General features: G+C 50.5%; 1 protein-coding gene across 1 annotated transcript; it reads left to right on the top strand.

Moving 5' to 3' along the window:
* Positions 1 to 2,180: 2,180 nt before the first annotated feature.
* On the top strand, positions 2,181 to 14,172 carry RHOG (ras homolog family member G). The gene is made up of 2 exons (XM_028515913.2): positions 2,181 to 2,325; positions 12,987 to 14,172. The coding sequence occupies exon 2, from the start codon at positions 13,055 to 13,057 to the stop codon at positions 13,628 to 13,630; it is 576 nt and encodes a 191-aa protein (XP_028371714.1). The 5' UTR covers positions 2,181 to 2,325; positions 12,987 to 13,054; the 3' UTR covers positions 13,631 to 14,172.
* Positions 14,173 to 14,339: the final 167 nt, after the last annotated feature.

Raw genomic sequence — 14,339 nt, 5'->3', positions numbered from 1 at the left:
GCCACATGGAGAATGAATTCACCTACTCAATCATTTACCAGACTGAATCTAATAGAGGCTCTAACTTCTCAATGCATATCATACCCACTAGCTACATGTACCACTGAGCACTTGAAATGTGTCTAGCCAAAATTCAGATGTACTATAAGTGTAAAACACAACAGATTTCAAAGGCTTAGTACAAAAAAAGTAAAATGTCCTATTCATTTTTATAATCAATAATTTTTATATTGTTTACATGTTGAATAATATTTTGGATAAGTTGAGCTAGTTAAATATATTATTAAAATTTATCTGTTTCTTTTAAATTTTTTAAAAATGTCATTACTAGAAATTTTTATTATTTTATTATTTTTTATTTTTTCTAGGTGCCCATCAGTAAATGAGTGAATAAAAAAACTGTGGTACATTTATACAATGGAATACTACGCAGCAGAAAGAAAGAAAGAAGGAGCTCCTACCCTTCACAACAGCATGGATGGAAATGGAAAGCATTATGCTAAGTGAAGGAAGCCAGGTGGTAAAAAGCAAATACCATCTCACCTATAAGTGGAACCTAATCAACAAGACAAACAAGCAAGCAAAATATAACCAGAGACATTGAAATAAAGAACACACTGCAGTAACCAGAGGGGAGAGGGGAAGGGGGATAACAGGGGAATCAAGGGGAAGGGTCCTCAAGGACAGGGGAAAGGGTACAAAGGACCCATGGACAAAGCCAAAGGAGATAAGGACTGAGGGTGGGAAGTGTGTGTGGGGGGGGGGGGTGGAAGTGGTGGCAGGAAAATGGAGACAACTGTACATGAACAACTTAAATTTTTTAAATAAAAATGTAAAAAAGATAATTTTAAATTGCATTTGTGGCTCACATTATATTTCAAGTGTACAGCACTAGAAGAGACTATCAAATACACGGCATAGGTGGTGTGCATGTGCACGCGTTGTGGGAAGTGTAAGGATGGCAGGCAGTAGTCCCTTAGGGCCAAATTGTGAAAAGCCGAGTCTATATTCCCTCGCAGTCAAGACAGGAAAGAAGTAAGACAGCGGGAATAGAACGCGCAAAGACCCAAAGATGTGGCACATTGTGTTTGGGGAACTCCTTGTTATACTAGTATGATTTTTTTTTAAAGGCATTTGTTGAGTGTTTCCCTTTTGGCTAGGCATTGACAAAAGGCTTTACATCCATTCTCATGTTATCTTCACAACTACAGGATGAAGAAGAGGTTATACCACAACCAGAATTGAGGCTCAGAAAGGTTAAGCTATTTATTCTCAAAGTTGTTCTTCCTCTTTATCTGGAAAACCTCTTGGAGACAGTTAGCCTGTATTAAGCGCCTCTGTTTTCCAGCACGGCACCTAGCACGGAGCTCCGCCTGTGGTAGGCGCTCAGAAAGTTTCTGTTGAACTAAGGCTGTCCATTCTCAAGTCAAAACTCCACGTGCAATGCCTAGGAGCAGAAGCACCAGAGGGCGCCCACGAGTCCTCCCACACGCCCATCCTCTGGGCCCCGGCAGGATCTCGGGTCTGGGCGCGGCTCTTCAGCCCCAAGCAGTTGTGCGCCCCGGGGAGAAGAAGGGGCCACGGGAGCCCCAAGTCCTCGGTCCAGCCCCGCCCCCAGCCCAAAGCCCAGGCGCGTCGAGCGGCCGGGTGCGGAACGACGACACAACATCCTGTTTTGGGGGCCCGCGGCTCCGCCTGCGCTTCTGCTGATCTTGTCTTTCCCCCGGGTGCTGACGCCAGCTCCCCTTCTTTGCCCTCCCCCAGGCTCCACACGCTCCCCAGGGGTCTGGGACCTTCCCACCGCTGAATCACTACCACTCCGCACTCCCTCGGGGCAGGGGTGGGGACTGCCCCAGTTTGACCCACTGTGGCCCGATCCTTGGCCAATGCTTGATCTTTGGGCTTAACTGAAGGCACCAGGCCTACGGGCTCCCGTTCTCAGCATCTTCCCGCGGGGGATCGTGGGGGCGAGAACCAGTGAGGGGGACAAAAGCCTATAGCCAAGCCTAGGGCCTCTACTGGGGTAAGGTGGCTAGGAGGAGACGGCTTTACAGGGCTCAGAGGTAGAGGGCTGGGATGCGGAAGCACAGAACCCAGCCCAGGACGAGGCTAGTGAAGGGAGACTGAGGGTGGGGAGGAACCGGCCTGCGGACTTCCTGGTGCAGCGGGGCCCCGCCCCGCCCCGGCCGGGCCCGCCCCCGCGCCCCGCCCCGGCCCCCGGCCCGCCCCCCCCACTTCCTCCGGCCTCTGGCTCTCACTTCCTTCTCGACCAGCCAGCCGCCACTGCCGCCGCCCCCAGCTCCCCCGCAGCGGGGAGGGCACCAGGTGAGGCCCGGCACTGGCCCGCAAGCTGGGGGTCCGGGGTTGGGGAGCCCTGCTGGCCCGGGACTGGGCACAGGCGGCCGCCCAGGAAGTTTGCTTGCGGGAGGCCGCGGGCGGGAGGTTCTGGGATCGCTGCAAGTTGGGCGGGCGCGGCCGGCCGGGCGGGGCGGGAACCCGGGACTGCGAGCCGGCGGCGGCTTCGGGAGGGTGGGTTTCTTTACTGTAGTGGGCTGTACAGCCTCCTAGGAGCTGCGAGGGACCCCTGAGGTCTGCCGCTTCTAGAGAAAAGTATCTGAAGTGGAAGAGCTTAGAGCTGGGATGTGGGACTTAGAGGTGGGGTGCCCTCAGAAGTTGAGGGGTGTTGCAAAGTGTGTGAGGGGAGGGTGCCCCCGAGCTGGAGATGGCGCTCCCACAGCTCCGGCAGTTGTGACATTTGTGAGGTTGAGAGGGGGGCGGTGTCTGGCCTCTGAAGCCTTACAGTGCAGAGAAAGAGCTCCCTGCTTGGAGGATCGCCGCCAATCCAGACCCAGCTCTCAGGCTGCAGCCAAGGGTCCTCTGCGTTCAGGGAGAGGGTGGGGAGAGCCCGGCAGACGGCAATCTTCCTCTCTGTATGTTTTCCCCCCCTCTTTGGCCAAGCCTCTCCATCCCTGGAAGCAAGCAACAGGTATTTAGTACCGGTGCCTGGCCCACCGGTGCCTGGCTTTGCTCTTTTGTGGGTAAACTTAAGGAGGAAAGGGCCTGATCTTTGTCCTGTCACTAGAGGTAGAAGAACTCCAATTCAGAGGTCTGATAGTCCATGACAAGATGGCATCACTGAGAGCAGCACTGTTTTCAGAAGATGGAGAGAATAATAGGGCTTCAGGGAGGAAGCAGGAGGCTCTGGTCTTGGGAAATAATTGGGAGCCATCTCTTAGTCTTCCCCCACCCACACCCACCCCCTCACTGTTAGTCCCTGAATCCTGCACATTCTCACTCCATCTTCTTGCGTTACTTCTTCATACTCCCACAAACTCTCCATTACCCTCTTTTCCCATCTTCTTCAGTTTCTTCCCCGGCCCGGAACACCCAGTCAGGCCAAGGCCTCTCACTTAATCCTGCCCTTCTGTCCATCTCTATCCCCTGCAGCCAACCCCTCTCCCTTCCTTGGCCCTCTTCTGGCTCCTGCAGACAAATCCACACTTTAGCTTCTTCTGTCTCCCCTCATTCTTCTCAGTCTCTCTCTCTGTGTCTCTTTTTCTTTCAGGCACTTATCTCCAGCTTTGGGGTTGGATCTTTGGTGAGTTTGAGAGCCTTTTCAACCTCCCCAGCTGGGAGAGGCAGGCTGCAACCTCCTAGTGATAGAGATGATTAAAGGGCTAGAAAACCTCGCTTATGTATCTATATGCATGGAAGTGTCTGTGTGTCTACATTTTTATCTCTTAGAGACAAAATAACTGCCCTCAGCCTTGAGAGGGCCCAGAGCAGGGGACACCAACAGAATGAAGGGAACTGCAGTGGGTGAAGTTGTGGTTAGGCAGGAGGAAGAAGTCTGTAGCAGTCAGGGTGGAGTGACACAGGAATAAAACTGGTGAGAGCAGCCGTGAGAAATCAAAATCACCCAGACCCTTAGGTGCTTGGTCATGAGGTCAAGCCTGGAAGCTGGGGGACAGCCCAAAGGTCCCTAACTCCAATACTTATTGGTTCCAACAATGGTGGTAGGGAGAATGATACCAGGTCAGCTGTGTGTGGCAGAAGGAAAGGGAGGGGGCAAAGGCAGAATTCTGGAGGGAAGACTAAATATAGCTGGTCTGACCTCAGTCTTAATGTTTTAGTGCCAGTTCGGGAAAAGAAGAGGGATGTGAGGCAAAGGTATCTGCCCTTTCTTCCCTGCTGTCTTCCGGGTCCTGTTCTAGCTGGGTACCCACGTGCCCTGGGCTGCATCAGGGTCTTGGTGACAGGAAGCCCTCTGCAGTCTGACCCCTCCCCTCTGCCTTCAAGCATCCTTAGTATTTCCCTTCACCCTAGATAGGTCCCTACTCCCTATCTCTCAGGAATTTCTCATAAGTCTAACTTTATTCCCAACTGGTTTTGTAACCTCTTGTCCCCATTCTAGGGCTCTTTTCCTCAAGCCTTTGGGATGCATGCTGTGAGATCTTACTTCTCCCTGCCTCCTTCAGTTTATTCTATTCACTTCTTCCCACTAGAAAAAAAAGAAATGGAGGGGAGCAAGTGCTGCTCTTTTGGGGTTCCCAAGCACTGCTACATTTGAGGGCTGTTCCCATTTTGTTCTCTTCCATTTTCACAGTTGTCCCCTCCCATGAATTGTCCCTTCTTCTACCCACCAGTCTCCTACTCTAATTTTTGTAATGTATAGGGGGTTTGGTTTCAGGAGAAAAGCTCTTCTCAGGTAAGGATGTACATGCAAGGCTTTTCCAGCATCACGGCTCAGTAAAAAAGCACCCAGGAGTCCTCTGACTCCCAGCCTGCCAACCCAGTACTTATTTTAGGATTCTACATAACTAGCAACCCACAGGTCTCTGAAGGTGAAGATAGGATGGATGAGACAGGGGTTCTCCCAGGCAAGACCAGGTCCCACTGAAGGTTTGAGCTAATTGCAAGAAAGCCATTGCTGGAAAAAAATATGACCAGGGTGGGAGGGGTCCAAATGGGAAAATATCATGGGAAGTGGGGAGGTGCCTGCAACCTAGGAGGCTGCCCATTGAGGTCTTGGCTAAAGAAATAAGGTTAAGGACCTGAAATGAAAAAAAGTGACTGATGTGAGATTGTCACAAATCCTGATTGGAAATCTAATATCTGGAGAGTTGTTTTGGCAAGATGTTAGGTCAAATGAGGTGGCTGATGTAAGCTTTTAGGGGGTCATGAGCAGGAAGATATAAGAGGTTGTGGCTGTAGTGAGACAGCTGGGAAGATGTTAGTATGGGGGTAGACAGTCCGGAAGAAGATGAGGGCCAGGACCCAGACTAAAGATCCCTCCCTCCTTACACAGCGTACACCCACTAGTGGTGAGGCTTATAGGGGTCTGTGAAGAGGGAAACCAAAGACCAACCCTGGGCCACCTCCCCAGAACAGATTGGTTTTCCTGTCCAGAGTCCACCTTCCTCTTTTGTCCTCATGTCGTGGGGGGAGGGCATCTCCCCAGGAGCTAGAGACTGAAAGAAGAGTTCCTCAGCTAGGGCAGGGCCAGGATGGCAGTCTGTCCAGTAATGTCAGTTCTAAATCACGGATGCCCCAGTATGAACCAGGCATGAGAGCCTGAGAACTTAGAAGCAAAGAGGGCTCAGGTGTCAACCTGACCACCTTGGCCCATTTCCTGCAGGGATAAACCATGGTAGGATCTTCCCAAATGAGGTCAGAGAGATGTTGGGCTCATTCACAGGCCAGAGTAATAATCCTCACCTTCTCTCCTTTGTGGAGAAGACCATCAGGCAAGAGGTTAGGGGACCCAGGTCCTTGTCCTGGATTTGCTCCCAACTCTGCATAACTCTGGTCAGCTTTGTCTGTTGTGACTCAGCTTCAACAAGAACAAGTTGCCTGTTAATACCTCCACAGAGCATAGAGAATACTGATAACTCTGACCCTCCTTCAACCAAGAGGCACCTTTTTGCAGTGGCCTCCACTCTGGGCCCTCCTGTGTCATGCCAGCAGCCTTGATCTGACAGGCCTGAGTGGTCCTGTATCTGTCCAGGGACAGGAACTGTGGCCCCTTTCCCCAAGTGCAAGCATTGTTACAGGTTGAGAGATGAGAAGAGGGCAGAGTGTTGGGGATTTTGCCAGGGGACAGCGAGATGAAGGAGTACCCTGTGCCCTGCTCTAGCTCTGCCCCACTGGCGGTGGAAAATAGATGCCGGAGTTTCCTCCCTGATGTTTTTTTCCCTTGTGGAAACCCCCTCAGGCCTGGGGCGGGGCTGAAGGGACAGTGTGGCCCTGGGTCTCTCTGTGGGTATTTTCAGGTGGGGGAGGCTGGGTTGGGAGGGTGGTGCTTCTGTACAAGCCTCTAAGTGAAATGAGCAAAAGCAAAGGAAGTGCCACTTTACAGGCCTAGGCCTTTCATGGGGCCCAGGACTGCTGAGCTGCTAGGGGGAAGGGAGGAGGAAGCAAGTGTTCAGCCTTCTTCTGTGCTGCTAGTGGGGGAGGAGGCAGCCTCCTTAGCTCCCCAGGCCTCTAGCTGTCCTGGCTCTGAGGCTCAGTCTTTGCAGAGCACCCCTGGTGCTGGGGATTGTGGGAGAAGGAAGGGAACTGGGACTTAGTGAAAGGGTCCCATCTTCCGACAGCTTTCCCAGTCACGATAGTCTTATTTCCTCCTTCTTTCTAGCCCTTAGTGGGTAGAATCAACTCTGGCAGGCTCTTACCCTACCTGCTACAGTGCAGGAACCTCTACAGGGGCTGAAGGGTGGAGAATGGCCAGAGATAGAGGGTTCTCCAGTGTGGATTTTTTTTTTTTTAAGGCTGGGAAGTAGGCTTTCTTGGGTTCTGTCCCCGCTGTTGGAGAGAAGGGGAAGAAAGAGAGAAAGTCAGCCCTTGGCGTGGTCTCAGCCCTATAATGATCTCATGTCTTCCCCCAGCTTCCTTTTCCCAGCCCAGCTGCAGCCAGTTACAGCCCTTTTGAGCCTCTTCATGTCAACTCTCCATCCTTCAAAACAAATAATCAGACTTAAAGAGTTTCTGAAGCCATTTCCAACACTGACCCTGACTGTGCCTCATCCTTGACCACGGATCTTCTAATATCCCCAATCCTTAGCCTTATCGGGACCACCACTTCCTACCCATCTTCCTTATCACCTCCGGGCTAAGTTGTGCCTGCTTCACTCTTCTCACCGTTCCAGTGGAAAATCGGGCAGTCTGTGTGTTCCTTATCCTAAATTGTGCCCCTCAATGGGAGGAGGAAGTTGATTGCCCATGTGTAGTGTCTCTGGGGCATAGAGGCTCTTCCTTTTTCCCAGAATCAGAGTTTGAATTGATGGAAGAGGAAATATTTGTCAGTCTATAGATTTTGCTCAGAACTCTGCTATGCTTCTGGAACTAAGCAGGACAGATTTTCCTCATGAGGCATCCAGCTAATTCAGTACAAGTGCTGGGGAAGGTAGGAAAGGAAGGGTTGTTGCTTATGCCATCCTGGAAAAGATGGAGAACTGGGCTCTGAAGGGATGGGAGGATTAGGAGGGGTTGAGCAGAATTCTAGGAAGAGAAACTCCTGTGTTCAAGGACATGAAGGGCAAGTGAGTTCATTTATTTACTGTGTTCAGCCTAAGGAGACAGATTTCCCAGGACCTTGCCCTCTAGGCCCTCCCAGTCTAGATAAGATTCAGAACAGCCTCTGAGTGTGGATGATACAATGTGCCTATGAGAGAAGCAGGGACCAGACCTTGAATGGGATAAGTCATTTGTGACTTGGGTGATTTACCAGAACTTTCCTGGAGGAGATGGCAATGGTGCTTGTCTCTGGAGGACCAAGGAGTGGGGTCTTCTGAGGTGCTTGGAGCCTTCTGAGCTGCTCATTGGGGGTTGGAAGATGGAAGAAGGGAAGAAATGCTGGATTCCTGCAGGGACAGGGAACAGTGCTTGCTGTTTTGTGGAAATACTGCTTGTGATTCAGGGAAGAGAATGCAGAGACGGCTTGTAGAGGATCAGGGTGGTATGGCCAGAGCTCAGGATCAGAATGCCCAGAGATGGATTAGATCGTTAGAATGAGTTTCAGAGAGGGCTGCAGAGGGGAAGCCCCGCATCAGGGAGGCAGGTTAAAAGACTGTAGTAAGTTGGTTCCCATTGCCTCCACACTCCCCCATTTCTTAGGGCCCATAACTCCCCTCCCCCACCCCCAATTGGGACACTTCCCCTACTGTAACGGCCACAGAGATCTGGCAATCAGGCAATCCTCTGCTTCCTTTCCCTCCCCACTTCTAGGCCTGCCTGGGCCACACCCCAAGACCAAGTCTCACTGGGTACAAACTGCCCCAGGGACCACACTCAGAGTTAGGCCCCCATGGGTCCCTTAGGTGGTGCTCCCTTCTGCAGCCAGGTCAAGCTGGGACTGGGAAGAGAGATTTTTCCCTATCCCAGTCAAAGCTTTTGGCTGTCGTTGCTGTCCAAAAAGATTCAGCATTGCAGTGTTGGCTGTGGGAATGTGTAGTTCAATTCTGGCTTTCTTAGGTAACTGTCCAGATCTCAGTAATGGGGCAGAAGCAAGTAGATCAGAAGGCAGTGGTTGCACACTCCTGTATACACAAACCCTGTACTCAGCTTTTCTGTAGGAGAGCTGAGGGAAGCTCAAGTTCCAGTATTGGCCACAAACTAGGAAACTTACCTGTGACTATTGGGGAAGGAGAATCACATGGAGCCAAAGAAGGGTTAAAAGGGGTGGTAATGCTGTGGAAGTTCAAAGAAAGAAGAAGTCATTAGCCTCATGGGGCTCTGAGGCTTAAGCTAGGGCTTGAGGAGTCAGAAGATTTGAGAGGCAAGAGGGAATGGCAGCAGATGGAAGAACAAGAGTAAAAGATCAGAGGCAACTATCATCCTGGCTTGTTTATAGAGGACAGTAAAGACCTCTCTGGAGCAGGGAGCCAGGAACCCACATTTGCAAAGTACCTACATTGTGTACATATATTGTACATTAATATACTTAATCCTTACAACACATTATGAGGTTGGTTTTATTGCTTAGCTCATACGAGTAAGCAATAAACTAGGATTTAAACCTAGGTCTAGCTGACTCCAAAACCTCTACCAGAGTATGAAGAACTCTGCCAAGCTGAAAATAGGCAAGACCTGAATTAAGTTGGGAATAGAAAGTCAGAGCAGGCCATTGTCATTTGGCCAATACTATGCAGATCTGCAACCATTAGTTCACTTACTAAACAAAAATTGTTTTTTAAAAAAAGTCATCTAGTAAATAAGTCACAGTTGACCCCTAACCTCAAGCAGTCCACTCCCATTTGGCCTCCTGCAGCACTGACTATTCCTTCTTCCCATGTGGTACAAATTAGACACCCTTAGCGTGTGTCCTCCTCAGAGGAGCTGTGGGAACTTATTTGGCCCAGTTCAGGCCATAAGATTTCTAAGAAAATAGTGGTCCTGGGAGAGAGGATAGGTCTCGGATAGAGTGCTGGACTGATGCCACCACTCAGACACCTGCATATTCAGTGCTTCCTGCCTCTTGGGATGAAAGGCTTTGCTCCTGGCACCTGCTGTATGCACAGTCCAGTCCAGTTCACAAAGTACCTTCATTCCCATGCTCAGCATCCTTGCTGCTGCCCTTTGAGGCAGAGAATGCAAATATTGTCATTCCTATTGTACAGATGAAGAAACTGAGACTCCAGGAAAGGAAGTGACATACTTGCTTAAGGTCACGAAGTTAGCAGTAAGGGCTAACATGGAGGCTGTATGATGCATTGAGGAAAACAGGACCTTGGATGGCAAAACTGGAGTTTGTGTCCTGACTCCCAAGCTAACTAGCTGTGTGGTATCAGATTACTTTAACTCTGAGTTTGTTTCCTCACCTATAAATGTGAATCATACCAGTAGGTTATTATAAGGATCAAATAACAATACCATGTGATCTATAAAGGGTTGTACCTTGTGAGGGCTTTTGTCAAGGGGCAGAGTCAGCTGGTGAACCCAAGAGGCCACATTTAGGAATCTACTTCTCTTTGCCCTGTACCATACTGCCTCTGCTCTGCTTGTTTATGGACACTGCCTCACTCAGGATCCTTTTCCGCTGTCAGTCCTGTTCCCTCGCCAGCCCGGAAGCCGCCCTCTCCCTCCCCACCCCTTTGAGGGCTGATTTACTGATCTCTGGTTGATAACCACCTCCCCAGAGAGCAGCCTGGAGCCACTGCACTTCCAGTCTCTTGGGCCTTGTGATTGCCGTTCAGAGTTCCCTCCTTGCCTTCCTGCCTGGGCCAGCCCAGTGCTGCGCCACTAGAAGAGTTCTCAGACATACTGCCACGCCCATGCCTCTGCTGTGTGTGAAACTGAAGATTTACAGGCCCAGGAGTTCTCTCAAAATGCTAGGGTGTCCCAGGTAACTCAGGGAATACGAGTAACGGCACCAACCTCCACAACATGTTCTCTCCTTTCCCCAAGGAAGGAGCCATAGAATCCTACAAGAAGAATGTGTCCTGACTTGCTCCCATGTGCCCAGCAGACCTTATACATTCACCGACTGACTCATCCCCACCCCCACCCCACCATGTGCTCCCAGAGGCCTTTCCTACCCCTGTCATCCTATCCCCTGCTCCCAGGGCTCTTCATGTCTAATTCCGTCTACCTAGTGCCCTTCTCTCCATTTTATAGACTGGGAAACTGAGGCCCATGGAGGGTAAGTGTATCATGCTTGGTTGTAGTGAGTCAGCAGCGGAGCAGAGCTGGGGTTAGAACTTAGGTCTCCTGACTTCCAGTCTGAGGTTCTCTCCACTGTCCTATAGAGTCCTTATTTCCGTCCCAGATTTGTTTCCTGAGTCTCGCTATCTCCTCTCCTGAGGTTGAACACACTTATTCCCACAAATAAGATGAAAATACTTTTATTTGAACCAAAGGCAACCTCATAGAATAAAACCATTTCCCTCTCAGGGGAAGCTGGGGCCTGAGAGGAAGCTAGGACCAAGCCCTGGGTCCTATGCAGGTCCCACACCACCAGCATTCCTTTTTGCTTCCCAATGGGGGAATCTCCCCATCCCCAGTTTGATTTTTGAGGCTTTTGAACCAGTGTTTGAAAGGTTAGGCTGAGAGTTAAGGGGTTTTCAGATCAGGGTGCAATCTTGCAGTATATATACTGTGAAGTGAAATGGAGAAAATGGGCTAGTGGTGACAGTGCTTGAGTAGAGCAAAGGATATTTGGGTATCTGGGTATGTCTAAAACAGGCTGTCCTCTCTCAGGTGGCAGGGACCTGGTTGTGAGAGAGAGTCAGGGAAAGGAAGTCACATAGTGGCCAGCAAAAGTCCCTCATGGCCAAGAGGAAGTAGCCAATGAGAGGAGAACCTTTGCCACAGCAGTATAAATAATCACAGGGTTTCCGGAAGTTCTGTTCTGTACCAGAACTCAGAAGAGCAGTTCTTTACTCTGAAGCACTGTGAACTACAAAGGGGACAAGGGTAATAATGGTTGGAGCTGGGATTCCTCACCCCCCCCCCCACTAATCTACCCAGTAGCTCATTTCATACTCTGAACAATTCTAACACAATAGGCAAGATTTCCTCCACTTTACAGATGAGAAAATTGAGGCTCAGGAAACTTTAACGTGTTGCCCAAGATCATACATGACTAGTTGGTTGGAACTGTGATTAGAATACCTGGCCAGTGTGACTCCAGCATGTGTTCTCCGTGATAGAGCTTTAATAGCACTGTGTTCTCTATCCAAGAGTCTGGAAGCCCTTGAAATTCTTCAGAGGCATGTGCCATGCTCTCAAAAAAGGCACCAAAGACTAAGGGGAAAAATCAAGTTTTTGTTTTACTCTTCTATTCATCCCTCTTGGCTGGGCTTGATCTGCCTCACCCCACCAGTGGTCTTAAGAGAAGATGCTGATGTCTGAGAGCCACACCCTTTCCCTTATTAATCTCCCATATTCCCCTGCACTGAATTGCCAGCCTATGTATTTGTGGCCAAATAGGGTTTACTGTGCTTCCAAAAAAATAGTGGGGTGAGTTCTCTCTCCTTTCCCATCCCTAGGGCACCCTGGATTTCAACAGGGCAGCTGTTTAGAGAATTGTACTCATTACTCAGCAGGTTTCTTATTGTACCTTTTGGGTTGTACTCAGTAGCCAAGATGCTGGGTTTGCAGCTAAACTGTGCAGCAGGCAGGGCTGGCCCTGAGTTGGGCGAGGCTTCACCCATGGGTACATCTCAGAGTGACCTGGGACAGTGCCCTATGCCAGAACTCCTCTCCAGCTACTTGGTGGAAGGGGTCCATATCCGGCAGAGGATCTGCGGGTAGATCCCTACACTTGTACACTGTCCTTTTGTGTCTATAGTGCCTGGAGGAAAAACAAAAGTAGCTAATACTTATTGAATGTTTATTATGAATAGTCACTGTTCTAAATGCTTTAAGTGTGTTACCTTATTCAGGGGTGTCCAACCTATTGGTGTCTCTGGGCCACACTGGAAGAAGAGTTGTCTTGGGCCACACATTAAATATACAAACACTAATGAAAACTGATGAGCAAAAAAAAAAGGTTTTAAGTAATTTTATGATTTTGTATCAGGCCACAGTCATAGCCATCCTGAGCCACATGTGGCCTGTGGACCACAGGTTGGACACCCCTGCTTTATATAATCCTCATAATAACCCAGTGAGGTGGGTATTATTTTATTCCCAGTTTACACATAAGAAAACTGAGGCCCACTAAGTCACTAACTAATGGAGATGTAATTTGTCCAGGGTCACACAGCTAGGAAATAACAGAACTAGGATTTGATCTTTGTCGGTCTGGTACCAGAATTTATGTGCTTTGCATATTTACACATTGTAGTGCCAGCCTCCTTACACCTGAGCATCTCTGCTTGATCTCTCTAACTGTGTTATCTGTCTCTCTGAGGTCTGTCTTGATGGTATTACGAGATGGTGTCAGGTTAAGAGAAGAGAAGTGGCATTTCTCTCTATATGCCCCCATTCTTTCTTCCCAATGGGTAGAGGCCTCCCTAACCACAAGTGTCCCTCTCCTCTGTTCCTAGGTCATTATATCCAGAGGGGCCCAGAAGGGGAAGGAGGCAGTGCCTCCACTGCAGCAACTGCACTCACGATGCAAAGCATCAAGTGTGTCGTGGTGGGCGATGGGGCTGTAGGCAAGACATGCCTGCTCATCTGCTACACAACTAACGCCTTCCCCAAGGAATACATCCCCACAGTGTTCGACAATTACAGCGCCCAGAGCGCAGTTGATGGGCGCACAGTGAACCTGAACCTGTGGGACACAGCGGGCCAGGAGGAGTACGACCGCCTCCGCACACTCTCCTACCCTCAGACCAACGTCTTTGTCATCTGTTTCTCCATTGCCAGTCCACCCTCTTATGAGAATGTGCGGCACAAGTGGCATCCAGAGGTGTGCCACCACTGCCCAGATGTGCCCATTCTCCTAGTGGGCACCAAGAAGGACCTGAGAGCCCAGCCTGACACCCTGCGGCGCCTCAAGGAGCAGGGCCAAGCACCCATCACACCGCAGCAGGGCCAGGCACTGGCCAAGCAGATCCATGCTGTGCGCTACCTCGAGTGCTCGGCCCTGCAGCAGGACGGCGTCAAGGAAGTGTTTGCTGAGGCCGTCCGGGCTGTGCTCAACCCCACACCGATCAAGCGTGGGCGGTCCTGCGTCCTCTTGTGACCCTGGCACTTAGCTTGCAGGCTGCCCCTGCCCCCTACCAGTTGTGCCTTGGCGCCTTGTCTGCCCCCAGCTGTGCCTTGAGGACTAATTCTGGCACCCCTTGCCAGGGGGCTCCCTGAATGCCTGTTTCTCCTTAAGGAGGCCCACAGGGAAAGGGGCTTTGGGTCCTTCCCCAATCTGCTTGGGAACACCAGGTATTCTTGAGAGCTCACCCAGGCCAAGGATGGACCCCTCCCCAAGAAGCCAACCCAGTGCCCTGTTCCCTCCAGCTTTCCACACAGATGTTGCTGCCTATCTATTGTGGTGCCTTCTCTCAGGTTAGGAGCTCTCAGCCATCCTTAACCTCTCCCTTGCTGCTCTTCAAATTGCTCCCCACCTCAAGATACTCTCTCCCTTCCCCAATGGAGCCACAAAATCCTGAGAAGATGAATGTCCCCTAACTTGCCCCCATGTGCCCAGGCCTTATGCATTGCTGACTGACTCAGCCCCTCCACCCAGGCTCCTACCCCCATCAGCATCAATAAAACCTCCTGTCTCCAGTGGCCCCGACTCCTCCTCCCTGTGTGCTGGACATTGGGGGTTGGGCAGGAGACAGGCATGGGTTAGGGCTCCCCAGAGACTGGGAGCCTTTTGTTTACTGCAAGAGGGGACAGGAGACAATAAGCTTCTTTGTGGTCTCCTCTACCCCCCAATTTCCCTAACAAAGCTC

This window comes from Phyllostomus discolor, chromosome 6, assembly GCF_004126475.2.
Source record: "Phyllostomus discolor isolate MPI-MPIP mPhyDis1 chromosome 6, mPhyDis1.pri.v3, whole genome shotgun sequence".
In the NCBI taxonomy this organism is placed as follows: Eukaryota; Metazoa; Chordata; class Mammalia; order Chiroptera; family Phyllostomidae; genus Phyllostomus; species Phyllostomus discolor.
This window is presented reverse-complemented; position numbering and strand designations above follow the sequence as displayed.

What these genes read in the sequence shown, in the direction of transcription:
- RHOG (XM_028515913.2), top strand. Translation starts at nt 13,055, where the DNA reads ATGCAAAGCATCAAGTGTGTCGTGGTGGGCGATGGGGCTGTAGGCAAG.